Source organism: Herpailurus yagouaroundi, unplaced genomic scaffold (assembly GCF_014898765.1).
Source record: "Herpailurus yagouaroundi ecotype Mexico unplaced genomic scaffold, PumYag 203, whole genome shotgun sequence".
In the NCBI taxonomy this organism is placed as follows: domain Eukaryota; kingdom Metazoa; phylum Chordata; class Mammalia; order Carnivora; family Felidae; genus Herpailurus; species Herpailurus yagouaroundi.
In genome coordinates, this window is record NW_024412434.1 from 21,093,360 (window position 1) to 21,111,712 (window position 18,353).

Below are 18,353 nucleotides of genomic sequence, written 5' to 3' on the forward strand. Positions count from 1 at the left end.
CAGCAGGTAAGTGAAGGAAGAAATTGAAAGAGAACGTGAAAACTGTTACTAGAAGTATTAGTAATTGCCATGTGTAGATGAATAATTAGACTCCATAAGACATAGAAGCTTGACGTTGCTCATAAAAAAAAAAGTGTTTTAATTTTCTCAAATCTTTGACTCTGAGAAGCCTTTTCAGCCTCTCATTATGTAACAAGACTGGGCAGGCTTCCTTTTTTTTTTTTTTTTTTTTGCCATTGACATCTTCCAAGGAAAATGCTGCATGGTATGATTTTCAAGGCTAATTTGCCTTATTGTCTTAAGCAGTGTCCCTTACTACAAATTAGCCTCCTGTACCTCTGTGAGCTAGAGAGGCTCCTTCAAAATTCCTAACAGGCAGCCTGGTGGAGAGATGGGAGGGAAAGGAAGGGAGGGAGGAAGGGCGGGAGGGAGGGAGGGAGAGAGGTAGAGGGTGCCTGTCTGCTTCGTACATGTGGTACAGCCTGGGAGATCAGAACGCTAACAGAACAGGCAGTGTAATTACATGTTCCTTGTAAGTATGTTAGCCCCACGGGGAACTAAGCTGGCCAGTCCACTTGGAGAGGGAAACTAGATTTAAGGATGGTGGAGGGGTCATTGCATAACTGACTTATTCCTCGGTGGTGATGAGGGCATTTGCTGATCCCCAGTAACTGCCTGGTGCTTTTGGTCAGGCTCGGCTCTCTCACTCCCAGATACTTGCTTTTTGCAAAAGGGACACACCTTTCTGCAGGAAGAGAAGACACTGACCAGATTGCGAGCGGTAGGTAGTGACATTCAGCATGTTTATGCAGCAGAATTGCTGAGAGATTGTGGGGTGGGAGTTTGGGGGGGGGGGGCTGGTGGTAGTGGTGGTGATCGGGTTGGTTGATTTATCTGCAATAGGGAATATGTTTTATTTTAATTATGAGTTAAGAGTTGCTGCTGCCTAGGCTAAGGTATCAGTTAAAAATGCTGTGTTCCCAGCTTTCATATTTGTGTTTGATGTGGTTTCTGTGCTCATGCAGCTTGGTGAAGCTAGGGAGGGCTCACCTTTAAATAACCTGCAGCTTCCTATTTTCGTTCTTGTTTTTTTTTTTTTTTTTGTTAAATCCTTAAGCACTGTTCCCACCCTTTCTTCCCAATATCCGCCTGACCGCCCCCCCACACCCCCCCCCGCCCTCCGCCCCATATGAAATGTGGCCTGTCTTCATTCTGAGCCTTTTGCGCCCTGAGTCTGGATTTCTGGCTGGTTTGCTGTAGGTATTTGTGGATGCTTCGCAGTCACCCAGGGCCCAGGCAAACTGACTGTGCATGGGAATCGGAGACCATGGCTGTGCAGCTGGTGCCCGACTCTGCTCTCAGCCTGCTGATGGTGAGTGCTCCGGGAGGAGGTGGGGCCCGGGCAGCGCCCAGCTCCAGCCTTACCCTCCCGCACCGTGGGCTGCCGCTGCAGTGCTGCAGACATGCTAAAAATCGCTCCGCTTTATCCCGCAGGCTCGTTGCAAATGATTTCTTGGGTGAGAGCATCAGCCATGACAAAGCACTCTCAGGGAAGAGAAGCCCTAGATTTGCCATTTTAGAAACTTGTTGCTTAATGCTATTTTGAGAGAGATGCTTGCAAACAGGTGCTAAGAGCCCCTGGAAATAGATTCCCACCGATGCCTCCCCCTGGCTCCTCAGCATCCTTCCCCCTCCCTCCCCTCCCCTCCCCTCCCCCGCTGCCTTTTGCATCTAAGTTGAGGTGATCCTGTTTGTTGATTTGTTTTTCTGTCATCTCATAGCAACCATGGAATTTTTTTGCCCACGGAACAATTGAATAGGATCTTCTTTCTAGGTGCCCACGTGTTTACTCCGATTTCCCCGGGGAAGTGGCCAAGGAGGTTGTCTGTGGCCTTTTTAACACTGGGACTGCAGAGCCACCTCCCAACTGTGAGTGCAGGGGAGACTCTGGCAGGCCTTGTCCAGGCCCTTGCCCGCATGTAGACCACTGACCTCCTTTAAGCCTCTCTGTGATTTCCATCCTGTTAAGAAGGCCTCGGCTCTTAGCCTGTCTGAGCAATACAGGGGCAGTGGCGTCACCTTGTTTTAACCTGATTGACTTCGGGCTAGGCCCTAGATTCAAGTTTGCTTTCGCTGTCGTGTTGCCCCCTTTTCCTCGCTGACTAGCTCACATGCCAGGGTAATGCTGACGGAAATAGCGGCATCAGGCTCCGCGTGTGAATGTTTCTAATAGTTACACAGGAGATTTTTACGGACAAAGCATAAGTGCTTCTGCTGAGTATATTGATCTGTGTTTTCTGACTGAGAGGGGGAAATACAGCTTTGTGAGGCCTGATGAGTTTGTTAAGAGCACTTGGAAGAGGAGCCAGTGGGGAGCCTGCCTCTTGAGCAATGAGCTGGGTCAAGTTAAGAGGGACGGAGATCATGGTTCTTTTTCGCCTCAAATGTCGTTTCGGCCCCAGAGCCATTTGAAACGGCTGGGATCTTCTGCTGACTTCCAATTCCACTGCAAGAGAAGTAGTCAAAAGAATTAAAGTTGTTTTCTGGAGAAATTACCCTGGTCTCCTCTCCCTTCCTTATACTTGTATTGTCCAATGATACTGTATCCAATGATACTGACCACTGATATGTCCAATGGTCACATAGGTGGATGGTTAGGATCTGAGGATTTCTGACTGACAGGTGATACAGTGGCAGTGTCTCTGAGGACCAAGAGACTCTGGGAAACCGGAGTCTGAGTCATGTGCAAAAAAATAAGGGCACATGGGCTCCTGTTCAGGTAGGCGTGTGCGTATAATCTAGTATGGCTTGACAGAAATAAATCTTGCATTATGTTAAAATAGGGAAGAAATGTGTTCTTAAAAATCAGCTGTAGGGAGAGCTGGGCCTGTTTGCCTCCACATTTCTGTCCTGATTTCTTCTCCATGCTTCTGAGCATTCGGGCGTGCACCTGTTTTACTGGGAGCCCTAAGGAAAAATCCCCTCGACATGCTGGTCCAGCTGCTTCTGAGACATACGCACTGAGGTTCTGTTCCTGGTGCTCCCAAATATTACGGTTGCTGTCCGGGAGGTCTCCGTGGCTCAGACTTTATCCTCTGTGTCAGCGGCCTCTGCCCTCAGATCTCTCCCTAGCACTCACCTCCTGCCCGGATTAAAGGACTGCTTGTGTGTCTCCCTCAGAAGCCGGGGGAAGTGGCTCTTGACATCACAATGGGACGTTAGATTAGAGAACCTTGGAGCACCATGTGTAACCATAGTCAGGGTGTGTTTTCCTGTTCACAACCGGTTCAGGGGGACTTTTCCCCTATGGACTTTGTTCCTTTTTTCATTGTTAAGAAGAAACCTCAACATAATTGCTTCCCAACTATTGCAGGATGAGTCTCAAAATGTATATAAGCAAGTCACTGAGGAAGAGAGGAGGAAAGGAGGCCATTTAGCAGAGTTGCTTTGGCCGTGAGTTCTGGAAGGAAGCTGTAAACATTATTATTTGTTAGCTACTCAAGCAGCCAATGAGTTCTCAGTATTTATGGAGTGCCTCTGCTAACTAAGAAGGGTAGCATAGTATAAAGGCCAGAGCTCATAAGCACCCCGTTTAGGGGGAGGTCAATATCAGATGGCTTGATGGGAGTTCTGCAGTTTCGTGGTATCGAGTCATTGGGCTGCAGGGAACCAGGGGAGTGGGGAGCGACTGGCCACACCCCTTGGTTTTGGATAAGGACACAGTCAGAGGTTATACTCCGTGTAGACTCGACATGATTCAGGGCAGAATACATTTATTTGGTTCTGCAAAGTGGCACCAGATCTGGAATTGGAGAGCCCTACGTTCTGTTCCCAGCTGTGCCACCCCCTGGGCGGTCCTGGATATGTCGCTTCCTTTTTCTGTGCCTTAGTTGCGTCATTTGCTTTCTGAGGGGGTCATGGTCCTCTGTAGGGTCCCTTTAAGCTCTGTTAAACATAACATAAGACCTCTAGGAATAGCGTCTAGAATAGAGGTCCTTGACGGGCAACTGTAACTCTTTATTCAGCATTATGTCTTAGTTGTACCCTAGGATATGGGCAGTGCTGCTTTTAGATGGTAGAATTTGTTCCCAACCATATGGCTTTTATGCCAGAAGAAGTGTTTTGTGTTATTTACTGGAAGGGGTGATCATTTGCATTTGTTCACGCTCTGTTGCCTGGGGACCTACCCCCCAGGGGAGCCTGATTTATTCTGCCGGACTAGAGCAGGTGACCTTTGAAAAGTACCAAAGGTGACTTTTCCAAGCTGGTGCTGGGTTTAGAGCCTCTGAAAGGGGTCCTGGGTTGTAAGCATGTGCCGACTGCCTTGAGGTGAGTGCATTTCACTGATTCTTTCAATGAAGAGTTAGTATGGGGCGGGTGGTGATGATCATCTATGCCACACAGAGGTCCTCAGACAACGAAGGGTGGACTCAGACAGAGGACAGATACTGGTGGTTAAGACCACATGCCATTGAAAAGCCCACCTCCTTCATTTTCGCAGACATTTTGGGAAGCAAGAAAAGACACCGTTGGGAGCCTCCAGCAGGATGTCACTAATTATAGAGCAGGAAGCTCTTGGCTATGTGTCATTTGCTGAAATCACATGAGTTTGGGGAACCCTTTAAAGGCTGGAATGTGCTAGGGCCAAAGATTTGTTGATCATTTCTCTAATGACAAGGGTAGAGATGGATAGCCATGGGGCTACAGAGGTGGTATTAGGATATTTTGGCTCTTAGATTCTGAAAGCTCAGATTAAGATATTTTAATGTAAGTTAGCTAGCTAGGCTATAGTGCAAATTACGATTTTCTGCAAAGCATCTTCACCTGTATTATCTCAATCCCTTCAACAATCCTAGTTTTAAGACAACCTTATTTGGTAGTCAGAATTTGAGAAACTGTCAATGGTCCCACGACTGAAAGTGATAGAGCAAAGTCTCACAATCAGGGTCCTCTGACGCTCAAGCCAGGGCTGACTTTGATGTCATGTCAAAGGTCGAGAACTTCACCACCAGGATCTTCTAACGCTTTGGATTTAGCCCATCAAGGGTGCCTCGTCTCTGAGCCATTCTGCGTGTTTCACATTTTAGGGTGAGTAGTTCCATCGTCTTGTTTATCTGCATTCTTTTCCATATTGCAATTTAAAATAAAAGGTGATACCATACATCTGGCTCAAGACATCTGCTTGGACTCTAGCACAAAAAAATATTTTTATATCCATAAGAGATTTTCCACGTTTTTGAGGTTCCATTCTCTTGCACATTGTTTGTAAGAAAATTGCCAAAAGTCAAGTTTTTGTGATAGGAAAATTAAATATGCAAAAACTTCAATTCGTAAGTCAGAGAAATTAGTGGGTGACTATTCTCAGTGAATGAAAGATGTGAATTAGATTATCTTGAAGAGTCTTTGTATTTCTAAAAATTTGATTTCAGATTTCTGGGATTCTCTTGAAGAGACTAGCTCTCTGGTCTGTTTGAATAGATTCTAGCTGATAACCTGCTCTTGTAAAACTTCATCTCTCTAGTTCATTTCATTTTATTATGGATTCGTGTTTCCTCAGATAGTTTCCTCCTTTGGAAATTTTCTTTTTTAGTTAACCAACCAATATTTGCTGAGTATCTACTCTGTACAGGGAGAATACAAGCCAGTCCGTGGCTTTAGTGAACTTAAAAATTAATTGAAAAGATGTACCACTGACTATTAGAATGGGAAAACTGGTTTAAGTTTAAGTAACATGTTGAAGAATAGAGGAGGGTAAATCTGAGGTGAGAAGACTGAATGAGTCCAGGCTGTTGGGAGACAGAAAGTAGACTGGTTTGGACAGGGTTCCTAGAGGTGACAAAGGCTTCGGTGGCCAGAAAGGCAGGTTAGGGGTATGACCAAGGTCCTAGTTCTATAACTGTAACATAATTTTCCTCTGAATTTGACCTGTGACAACTCTCTGTTTGGAATTTCTAATAGACCATGGACTTTCTGGGGCACCTGGGTGGCTCAGTCGATTAAGTGTCAAACTCTTGGTTTCGGCTCAGGTCAGGATCTCATGGTTTGTGAGAGTGAGTGCCACATTGGGTTCTGTGTGGATAGCATGGAGCCTGCTGGGATTCTCACTCTCCCTCTCTCTCTCTGCACCTTCCCTGCTAGTGCCCCCTCTCTCAAAATAAATAAGTAAACTTAGAAAACAAAAAAAAGACCGTGGATTTTCTCCAGATTGCGAAAGGCAAAAGGCATAGGATAAAATTAAAGTCTGTCCTAAGAAATCTTGCTCTTGAGTAATAATAATAATCCTTTTAATTTTCAAAGTGCTTTTGTGCCTGTTGTCAGGACAGGTACTGTATCTTTCTATTATATGGTAAAACTAAGATCCAGAGACGCTAAACAGCTTGCGCAAGAAGACTTGGCTAATTGTGATGGTTTCCATAACGATTAACCAATACATTTGAAAAGGTAATTTGACCCCTTTATAGAAATTTAAAGAATAATAATTATGTGGTAAGAGAGCATAGCCACCTGAAGCACTGTGCACAGAGTGGGGCCATGTAAGCTTGGGGCCCAGGGCAGGGGTCCTAGATATTCAGGTCTATAGTGGGTAGTGTTCTTAGTGTCATTTATCTTTCTGGTTTATTTAAAGTAGGATGATTGTGGGGGAGCCTGGGTGGCTCAGTCAGTTAAGCGTCTGACGTCACCTCAGGTCATGATCTCACGGTTTGTGGGTTTGAACCCTGTGTCGGGCTTTGTGCTGACAGCTCAGAGCCTGGAGCCTGCTTCAGATTCTGTGTCTCCCTCTCTCTGACCCTCCCCTGCTCACTCTGTGTCTCTCTGTCAAAAATAAATAAGCATTTAAAAAATGAAAATAAAATAGGATGATTATCAAAACATCCCTAGAAAATGTTTCTGTAACATTATATCTAAGTCAGTAGCTAAAATCCTTCTTAAACCCAATTATCCACCTTCTAAAATGGAATTTCCTAATGGGTATGTTTGAAATCTTGATACTAATAATTTTTGTAGTTAGTGTTTAGTGTACAGATTTCTCTCTCAGAGGGTGAAATTTAAAATCAATGAGTCATACTGCCTCTCTCAGGTAAGTTTTTGCTGACCGTATTTTTTATTTCATTTTATGTCTTTCTGGTTTTAAGGGACAGAGTTCACTCACACCAGCATTAAGAAAGAAGGGAAACGTATTGACTGATGAAACGTACTGACTCGTTCCAAGGAATGAAGTGGTTCCAGGAAAAGCTGGACTGAGGACTTTGGGTGACAGAGTCCAGACCCTGTTTCTTTGTTTCTCTCTATGTCTTTCTAATCTAGCAAAGATTCTACTTTGCTCTGTGTTAACTTTAGGCTCTAGCAGATTCTTTCTCTCAGCAGCTCCGGGATAACTTGTTCACAGAGCTGGTGGGCCCAGATAAATAAGTGGGACTTTCCTTATGAGGTCCTTTCTCAACATCCATTAGGCCCTGTTGGGTAATAGGTTTTGCCCCTGGCCAATCACTGGTTCTCTGACCAAGCGTATTGGCGTCTGTGTCTAGACCTGTGGGGAGAAAGGAGTTGGGTCACTTGACTGATAAGTTCACCTGAATCACATGCAGTGAGAATGGCAGGTTCCAGAAGGAGAAGAGCTCTTTTACTAGGAAGGAGGAAGGGATACTACCAAAGTAAAAACAATATGTACTCATTACAGTGGTCTTTGCAACTTGTATACCATTATAAGACTCCTATAAAACCAGTCGGGGGTCGGGGAGGGGGTGGGTAAAGCATCAGTGAACCCTAAATCATTGGTTCAGTTTTCCTCAAAATGAATATAAGTGGAAAAGCCCAATTGTCTAAATAGTTTATGGTTGTTTGAAAAGGTCTCACCATCTGTAAAATGGGATAATAGTAGCTACCATGTAATACTTGGGATAATTCAATGAGATATGCAGGTAAAGTACTTAGCATTGTTCCTGGATCAAAGTAAATACACAGTAAGTATTAGCAGTTGTTTCTTTATATTAAAATGATATGGAACTACCATCCCCCCAAACTCATCTCACTGGACTCCTGCATGAGCCAGAGTCCATCTAAAAGAAGTTGCCCAAGCCTGTCTGCATTCCAGTTTCTGAAATCAGGGACCACGTTGGACAACCAGCCAGTTGTTTTGGAAAACAGATGGACCTAGGATCAGGTGAACTGCTCCTGTCATGAGCACATTTAAATTTGCATTCCTGTCTTGAATAACTAACAAAATTTTCTTACCCTCTAAGGGAAGATGACTAAAATATGGGCTGCAATATGTTCTCTCTGGCAAATGCAAAATGCATGCCATCCAGGCTTGCTATACATGATTGGATGGCTATTAGTGGATCTCTGCTAAAAATTAATTGTGTGGCTGCTTTGCAAAGTTTAATAGTCATTTGGAGACCATATGTTACTGGTGCAGGTAGCAGTATCTCACTGAATTCTATGCCAAAATGTGAAGTCACATGGAACATATGGTATTTTGGCCTGGCCATAATCAAAGGTCCTGGAAACGTGATTGACTGAAACCATGGGGTACATACAGAGTTAGAAGACTAAATTCCAGTGTCAAGGTAACATTGGCCTATAGTAATGAGTGCTTTTTATAACCCTGGATATTGAAATTTTAGTCTCACTTTCCAGACCTGGAGAAGCACTTTCCTGAGCCGTAGATCCAGTCCCACTCCCCAAGCAATGTCATGCATGCCCATGGTTTTAACTCTTGTCTGTACATTCATGACCTTCTAGTCATGGCTTTGGCTCAGGCCTTGCTCCCAAGTTTCTCATGACTGCCAATCCAGATGCTTATCAGATTGACCCTCCTGTTTGTCCCATGGGCGCCTCAAATTCACTTCACCCTAAAGAGGAACGGTGACCTTCCTCCTGGTCTACATGTCTTACTTCCATTGGTGGTAGGACCATTTTGCCTGTCACCCCAGAATTCATTGTTCACTCCTCCTCCTCCCTCATCTACCTTGTTCAGTTATCTCCAGGTTCTTTTGCCTCTGCTCCCTCATTTCTCTGTGATCTGGCCCCTCCTCCCTTATCCCTCCCACTGACTGTCAAGTTTATAATCTCACCTGCCTGGGTCTCTCTTTCTACTCTGTTTTCAATATGTCTAATCTTCTGTACATGCATTTTCCGGAGTGATGTTTATAAAATGATTCTGATTTCTCTAGTAATTAGATCTAGGATTTTCTTCTAAAATGAAGGTCTAAAATCCTCTGATTATACTTGATTATACCTGGAATAAAGCTCAAGCTTTTTATTTTTTAATTGAGGTAAAATTGGTATATAACAATATAGAAGTTTCAGATATACAACAATACAACTTGATGTCCATATGCACTACAAAGTGGTCAAGCTTTATAACAAACCACATTAGTTACTTCAAGCTCCAACCTCTGCCTCCCTGTCCAGTCTCACTCCCACTGTTCCCGCCACCACCCCTCAGAATTGGTGCCCTGGCTGTGTTGGGCTCTTCCTGCTCCCCATAAATAACATGCTGGCTCAAGCCTGTGCACCTGTGAGTGTGCTGTTTCCACTACTTGGGCTATGGCTCTTTCTACCTTCCTCACTTTTCCTTGTACTTCATTTATATGTATATTTTCTATCATTTCACTTATTGATAACACTGCCATATGATATTTGACTTTTGTATCTGTTTTCCTTAACAGAGTAGGAGTACATCAACAATATGGAGTATTTCTCATCCATTCATCCAACACATATTTATTGAGTGACTACTGTCTTTTGGACACTATTTTAACATGAGGGATATGGTGAAGTGAACAAGACAGACAAGGCTTTTGTTGTCCTTGAGCTTACCCAGGGAGAGGTTAAAAAAATAAATACATTGAAAATACATAGAAATATCAGGGAGTGATAATTGCTCTAGAGCAAATTGAAAATGATGGTGGGGAAACCGTGGTTGGCTGATAGCTTTAGAGTGGGTGATCAAGGGAGCCTTCTGAGGAAGCTAAAAGGTGATTGGCAAGAAGGAGGCAGTGGTGGAAAGTTGTGGGCAAGGCATTCCAATCAAGGTAAAAGCCATAGAACCTGAAGGAATTTATCTGGTCCCAACACCTTGCACTGCTCTCCATATATTCAGTGAATTAAAGTATTGACCCATCACTTCTGGCAGTTTAGCGCAGGACCAGGCTTTGGGGAGGAAGTGGAGGTGAGGAAAACCCACGAGTCTTGTTCCAGAGCTTCTATATCACAAAGAAATACAATTACAGAGTACGTTGAGGTAACACCTCACAACCTTGTGAGAGGAAATGGTCCCACCTTATGGGCCACAGTACCAACCGTGCGTGGGAAGGAATTCAGAGAAGTGGTCTGGAAGGGGTAGGGGAGGGCGACCTAGAGATCTAGTTATGACAGGGTCTGTGGAGGAAGAGGACATCAGGCCATTTTGAAGGATGCAATTTTTTCCCCCTTTATTGAGATACGATTGACATATACTTTGTGTAAGTTTAAGGTGTACAGCATATTGATTTGTTACACTGATATATTGCATTACGATTACCACTTAGCATTAGCTAACACTTCCATCAAGCACATAATTATTTTTTGTTGTTGTTGTGCTAAGAAAATCTAAAATCTCTCTCAGCAAATTTCAAGTGTATAATACAGCGTCATTAGCTATAGTCACCATGCTGTATATTAGGTCTCCAGAACTTACTCATCTTCCAACTATAAGTTTGTACCTTTACCAATAATCTCCATTGACCCCACCCCCAGCCCCTGATAACTGACATTGTATTATTTTCTGTAGGTTTAGCTTTTAAGACTCCAAATTTAAGTGATGACATACTGTATTTGTCTTTCTCTGTCTGACTTACTTCACTTAGGGTAATGCTCTCAAGATTCATCCCAGTTGTCATAAATGGCAGAAATTCCTTCTTCCTTGTGGCTGAATAATATCCCAGAGTGTGTGTGTGTGTGTGTGTGTGTGTGTGTGTGTGTGTGTGTGTATCACATCTGCTTTATCCATTAATCCATACATGGACAGTTAGATCGCCTCGGTTACCCAATGTCTTAGGTAGGTTGTTGTGGTTAGCCAATGTCTTGGTTATTGTGACTAATGAAGCAATGAACATGAGGATATAGATACCTCTTAGAGATCCTGTTTTCATTTGCTTCAGATAAATTCTTAGAGGTGAGATTGGGGCGTGTTTATTTTTGATGAGGGAGAGAAGGGACAGAGTATCTTTCTGGGAAAAGAAAAAAGGGATCAGGGAGATTCAGGAGGAGAGGATTATGAACCACTGTGGTAGATGATAGAGATCCCATGAGGGCAGAGGTAGGGGTGGGGAGGAGGGATTGGTAGGAGAGGATTTGCCTTGTGGAGGAGGAGGAGGAAAGCTTTTGGAGCACGTTGGGACCAGATGAGGTAAGACATTGCAGATGCTCCCATGAGCACCTGTATTGGAGCCACAGGCATTTAGGGGCCTGTCTGTGTTCTCGCATGGGGACTGACTTAGCCGGTGTAAGGGTTGGGAAGTTTAATTTAGTGGTGGTATGTAGGGGAGACAGGGGGGAGAACACCTATTTAGAATCACATGCTTGGGAGTGCCTGGGTGGCTCAGCTGGTTAAGCGTCCAACTTCAGCTCAAGTAATGATCTCACAGTTCGTGAGTTTGAGCCCTGCATTGGGCTCTCTGCTCTCAGCACAGAGCCCGCTTTGGATCCTCTGTCTCTGTCTCTGTCTCTCTCTCTCTCTTTCTCTCAAAAATAAATAAACATTAAAAATATCAAATGCATGAACTCTGGTGGAGAATGAAGAGGCAGCATGGTGGTGGCTATGGGAAAAGTGGAACATGGATGAGTTCAAGGGACATTCTGAAGGCAGCATCATCAGGACCATAGGATAGATGGATGGTGGGACCCACGCACAGGGAGCAGTCAGCCAGGACTACAGAGTGTTGGATCTGGAGCTTCAGGGAGTGGTGCCAGGAACAACTTCAGAGCCAGAAATACATTTGCAGAAGAAAAGGGCTGCACTTAGCTTAGGACCACCCAGTTGAAGGTGTGGAGGAAATAATGGGATTTCCCAGCAGAGATGGCTGATGGGCAGTTGGATATCGTAGGCACTTAGGTCAGTGATTCGATTCAGAGAGGCAGATCTGGGAATGAGACTAGAAGCACAGGAATCCAGAAGAAAGATCGTAAAGGGAAAAGACCAGAAAGCCACACTTGGGGAGGGGGAGATTGAGAATCCATGATCAGAAAAAGTTCATATTATCTTGTGATACAGGCCACATTTGTACCAGGTCAGTGTTACCTTGACTTTGGCATTAATTTTCCTCACATTAAATGTACCACGTGGTCTAATTGAAGCAACCTCAGACCTTTTTTAAGTTTGTGTATTTTGAGAGAAAGAAAGTATTAGCACCAGAGGGGCAGAGAGAGAATCCCAAGCAAACCCCTCACTGCCGGCACAAAACCCGATGCAGGGCTTGAACTCACAAACCACGAGATTATGACCTGAGCCGAAATCAATAGTCGGATGCTTAACCGACTGAGCCACCCAAGCGAAGCAGCCTCAGAATGTACTAGATGACGGTTAAATGCAGTTCCATTAGATGACTGCTTCTCCCAGATTGCTGTAGGGCACAGGTGAGCTGAGATTGTGCACATGCCCACTGTCACCACCCCTGTGATGCAACTAGACATATCGCGCGTGTGTGTGTTCTGCTCACTACTTACTGCTATGTAGCAACTACTCCACATTTTGTGACTTAAAACAACCATTCTTTTATGCTCACCAATTCTGTGGGTCACGAGTTCCAACAGGCGGCCGTGGTAATGGCTTATTTTTGCTCTATACTGTCTGGAGCCTCACCTGGGATGAGTGAAAGTCTGGGGTGACTCAACAGCTAAAGTCTGAAATCTCCCGGAGGCATCTCCACTCACTTGTCTGGCACTGGGTGTTGCCATCCGCTGGACCGCAGCTGGTTTTTTGACCACAGCATTCTTGTAGGAAAACTCCACATGACCTGAGTTTCCTCACAACATGGCTGCTTCAAGGTCGCTGGACTGTTTATGTGGTAGCTCAGGGCCTCAAATTGAGTATCTGAGCTCACAAGGCAGAAATGTATCACGTTTTGTGAGCTAGCCTCGGAAGTCACACGGACTCACTTCCGCTGCATTTTTTTTTGGTTACAAGCAAGTCACTGAGGCTGCATTGGAAGGGAGAGGATATAGACTCCACCTCTTGGTGAAAGGGAGTTAACATGGTTTGTGACATGTTTAAAACCACCACAACGAGCGTTCATTCTATGCAATTTAATTTCGTGGTCTTTGAGGGTCTTAATTACTCACAACTTGGCAATGGAATTTTGCTCAGAGGAAGCATTCCATAACTATTGATTGAATATTACGTTGGTATCAGAATTCCATTAAAAAAATTTTTTTTCCTACTGGCAGAAAGTTACCTTTGAGTTTTTAGATGTTTATCCAAACTCTAAGCATTTAGAGAGAACCACTCGTTTAGCATTTCTGTTATGCCTTCAAAGAATACCCAGAGAAAGTATGAATCAGGAACATCTTTATCTGCCTTCTCTGTGACCTCCAAAGTTCTCTGATTTAGTCCCCACTGATGATTGGGACTAATCATAGTAGTAGTTCCCATAGTGTTGCCTCTTTTCCATGCTTAGTGTTTGAACTCATAATTTGTTTTGTATCTTTATTGCCCATGTGTCAAAGCAAAAGGAGGGACATAGCTTGGTATTAGGACTGAAGTGCTTTCTTTCCTCATGAGGAGTGTGAACATAATTGAGCTGTAATGAACATAGCTGAGGCCATTTTGTAGGGATTAATGACAAGGAGAATGTGTTCATGGCCCGAGGCTTAGTCTTCGGTCATTAACCTAGTTGGTCATTAATATTGTCTGGGAATGCTTTATGTTAGGCCATTACAACTACTGCCATATGCTGCTGGAATTGGGAACATGAACATTACCTGTATCAAGTGTTATTTGTTTCCTCTCCATTCCCCACAATTACTGAACAAGGCAGCCTTTTTAATACACACTCCAAAGGCGTGAAGTACCAAGGGCAGAACAAATTTGAAGCTTCCCTTCCCTCCTCTCCCCTCTTCTTCTTTTTAAAAAAAAATCATTAATGGAGGACTACAATCAGAGAGACATTATGGTGAGCACTGAGGATCTGTGGGCATATGTGTAAATACCACCTGGTCATTGATCTCAAGAACTTTAGAGTGTAATTGGAAAGGCCATTATAAAAACAATTCCAATGTACTGAGATAAATGTTATGACAAAGAAATCATCAATGTGCTATGGAGTTGAAGAGCATAGAACAAGAACCACCACGTGGCACTGATGTTTCAGGTGAGTTTTGAAGGATTAGAGGTGGATAGGTGGATGATGGTGGTGGGGAGTCCCAGGTCCTGGAAAGAGCCTACACAAAGGCAAATGGAAGAGTTGCATGTTCCATCAACTATGTAACATTTTTGAATGGGGAAGGTAAAAGGGAATGGAGGAGAAGAGGCAAAAATCCTGGCTAGGGGTAGACACAAACTATTTTCTGAATAAATGATAAGGAGTTTGGACTTGAGTAAAATTAGTAAGTTTTACTAATAGGCATCGATGATTTGAAGCAAAAAATGACACGTTCAGAGTTGAGATGTGGAAATACCACTCTAGAGGTAATACGGAGAATGGATGCAAAGAAGGGATGACCTGAGGAGAGGAAACCGGGTAAGAAGATACGGAGGTCGGCCAGGCCAGCAGTAACATGGGCTTGAAGTAGTGGTGAACCAATGGGAGTAGAGAAAAAGGCAGGGATGAGCAGTTCAAGTGGGAGACAGAGGTGGGTGGTTTGTAATGACTCCCATAATAAGTAAAATGCCTGCTCAAACAGGCTTTAAGATAGGGAAATTCTTTAGTTCATACTGAGTCCAGAGGGGAAGCCAATTATAGGATCTGCCTCTGGTCCCACATTCACCCTCAGTCCCCTTAAGTCTTTTGGCTCTGTTCTTATCTGTGGGCTATGTCTTCAGGATGGCTTCCCTCACGTGGTCACAAGTTCACTGCCATTGGCAACTTCCTTGTTCAAGCCTGGAGGGGAGAGAAGAGTCTTTCCTTAAAATAGGAACCATGATTTCTTCCTTTCTTTTTGAATGGGTCAACTCAGGTCATCTCCATAGGAAAGCCAAGCACTTACTGGCTTAAGCATGAGATCTTGAACTAGTCATTAGCCAAGAGGCATGGAATCACCGTGCTTGGCTTGATGTATCTGCATCTACCACTGAAGCTTGAAATTGGGTCAATTCTTACTACCCCACATAAGAAGGAAGGAAGAAGGGAATGTGGTTGCTGCACAGACAACCTACATTATCTACAACTGGAGCACAGAAGAGGGCACTCAACCCACTCAGGACAATGGGAAGATGAGGGAGGTCATTATGTAGATTATAGGTTTCCTTAGAGCGGCAACTGTGTCTCATTCACCATTGATTCTTTAGCTCTTAGCTCAGTGCCTGGCACATAGCAAGTGCTCAGTAAGCATTTGTTGAATGAGTAAATCCTCCAAGAAGTGGTATCTGAGCTTGAAGATGCAGATCAGGTGACAAAGTAGAGAAAGGGTTTCAGGCAGAGGTCAAAGTATCAGCAAACGTAAAGGACCATGCAATTGCATGATACATTTCAGAAAAGTCAACGAGTTAAGATGCAATAGCAACTAAAATCCAAGACAGGGACAGGCAGAGGCCAAGGTTGGAGAGGTTAGGAAGGACTATACTCTTGCTGAGGAGCTTGAGCCATATCCTATAGATACTGGAAGGTATCTGAACAGTTTTGGGCAAGAGAATGAAATAATCATGCTGTATTTGTATAGATCACTCTGCCAATGATGTGTAGAAAATGGCTGTAGGAATATGAGTAAGAAATGATGAGGTGAGATCATCAGCTGATGAGATTTTAATTTGGCAGGTGACGCAGGGCAGGAGTCAAGGATGACCTCAGATCTTTATGTTGGGAAAGGAAGCAGGTGGCAGTCACAGGGGAAAAACAGATTTAAAAGCAATAATGATAGCTTCATTTTGGATAGTTTCGTCTCAGGGGCCTGTGAAAACTTCTAGTAGAGGTGTTTAGCCGTGGTTGGATGTATGTATGTGAAGTTGGGGGAGATTTCTGGACTGGACATACATATTCAGAGTCATTAGTATGCAGACAACAGAATAAGGGTGAAGGCCACCAGGGGGAGTGTAGACCAGGTGAGGCCATGAGTCATGGATGAGGCAGTGGAAGGATAGGGAATGGAAAGAAAGCCCATGAACGAGGCAAAGAAAGAAAGTCAGAGAGGTGGAAGGAGGTCCAGGAATGTATACTATCTTGAATGACAAGAGAGCAGAGAATTTCAAGAAAGAGGAACAATGATCCTGACGCCCAGAAAAATTAAAGAAGTGAAAAGCTGAAAAATCCTCATTAGATTTGCCAGTCAGGAGGGCAGCAGTGACCTTCCGGTGAGATGCCTCATAAATGTGGTAAAATCAGGAGCCAGGTTGCAGTGAACGAAGGCAGAATAGGAGGTGAGCAAGTAAAACAGAGAGGAGAACATAGGATACCGGGAAAGCAGACATCGGGTAGTAGCCGGAGGAGGGGTAGGGAGCAAGGAAGATATCTGGGAGATGGGGAAAGCAGGAGCACTGTGAGAGACTCGAGGAAACACGCTCAGAGAGATTGGAAGGTGAGCACTAGGAGGGGGTGGGAGGGAATGTTGGCAATGCTTCCCCTGCTGGTTCCAAGATGGCTGCCCCAACTCTAAGCTTCACGTCCTTCACTCCTGTGTCCAAAAGCAGAAGGAAGCGGAGCAGTAAAGAAAGCTCTCCTTTGTCTCTGTATTTCCATCAGGAGGGAAAATTTCTCCCAGAAGCTCCCCAGAACACATCCCATTATTTTCATTATTTTTAACTGGCCAGAACAGAGTGACTCACGTGACATTTTTTTTTTTTGGTTTTACCCCCCCCCCCCCCCCCCCCCGACAACCCCTCTCTAGAAAGTCTCCTAAACTGTAGAGGCTGGGGGTCTCAGGACTGCATTTCCCAACCTCGCTGCATGTGACCCAGCTCCTATCAAGCAAGCTCACCAGCACCAGATCAGGGAAGGTGAGGTGACAGATGTGAAGTGGCAGTTGCAGATCAAACGTTCTTGCAAGCAAGGTGACACAGTGTTGAGGTTCTCGGGGATGAGCTTTGGTGGAACTGCTGGAGTTCAGGCTCCAGGGTCAGAGGCGGCGGCTCAGTGACGCCATAGGTTTCTGCTGTAATGGCCTCTGGCTGTGCTTCAACATTCACCTTGGTCTGTGGGGAATGGTTTTGGTTTTCGGGTTTTCCTATATATTCTTAAACTACTGCTTAATTTAGTGTAATAAACCCCTTTCTACTTAGGCTAATTCGGATGGGTTTTGTTATCTGCAACAAAGAACCCTGAAAAACACACGAGATCACCCCGGCTGTAAGGGAGACTAGGGGAGAGACTGGCTGTCGTTTTTAGGCTCTTGCAATAGAGAAGGTGGCTCAGGGTAATGGCTGCTGTGTAGTGACCCGAAAGAAATGTGCTAACAGTAAGCGTGGTTGTAGATGAGTTTGTAAGGAATTCGAATAGACTAGCTGAATGTTTGGTTTGGTACATGAGGTTTTTAGGGGCATACCAAAATATTTAAAATATAACTGTCATTCTGTCAAAGTGGCCTACGTGAATGAGACATTGGTACAAAGCCTAAACCTTTTCACCCTCCTGTCATTGCTGACAATAGTCTCTGAAACCCCAGTCAGGCTACCAGTCCAAATCCAACGATGACAGGACACAGAATCCGCGGAACAACAGGGAAGGGAGGAGGGAAGGAATAACCATTGTGCCTTTTTAATAAATACCAGAATCTCAATCATGGGTAATTTTTTTTAAGTTTATTTATTTTGAGAGACAGAGAATGCAGAGGAGGGGCGGGGAGAGAGAGAGAGAGAGAGAGAGAGAGAGAGAGAGAGAGAGGGAGGGAGGGAGAGGGAGGATATCCCAGGCTGGCTCTGCACTGTAAATGTGGAGCCCAATGAGGGGCTTGAACTCACAGACCATGGGAGAATGACCTGAGCCAAAACCAAGAGTCAGATGCTTAACTGACTGAGCCACCCAGGTGCCTCCCCAATCATGGTTATTTGAACAAACCAGCAATATGGCGAAGATGTTTTTGAAGCTCTTGGTAGATATCTAGCCGTGCGATTTTTCATTCCCAATCCTTCTGACCACTAACACCATTTTATTTGCAAATTAATTTTTTTGGCTGTTTTTTTTTTTTTAATTTTTTTTTCAACGTTTATTTATTTTTGGGACAGA

The 18,353-nt window shown here is 44.3% G+C and overlaps 1 protein-coding gene and 1 long non-coding RNA gene across 2 annotated transcripts in view; one reads left to right on the top strand and one right to left on the bottom strand.

Annotated features, from left to right (window-relative positions):
- The first annotated feature begins 556 nt into the window (after nucleotides 1-556).
- The window catches only part of FRMD4A (FERM domain containing 4A), a 611,772-nt gene continuing 593,975 nt past the window's right edge, over nucleotides 557-18,353 (top strand). The window contains exons 1-2 of the mRNA XM_040451376.1: nucleotides 557-781; nucleotides 1,261-1,372. Coding sequence (XP_040307310.1) covers nucleotides 1,271-1,372 — 102 coding nt within the window. The 5' untranslated portion in view covers nucleotides 557-781; nucleotides 1,261-1,270. The remainder of the gene's footprint in view (nucleotides 782-1,260; nucleotides 1,373-18,353) is intronic.
- LOC121014791 (uncharacterized) lies at nucleotides 2,263-3,645 on the bottom strand. The gene is made up of 2 exons (XR_005783421.1): nucleotides 2,621-3,645; nucleotides 2,263-2,506 (listed from the first exon to the last, which is right to left on the bottom strand). It is a non-coding gene; the product is annotated as an uncharacterized LOC121014791 (long non-coding RNA).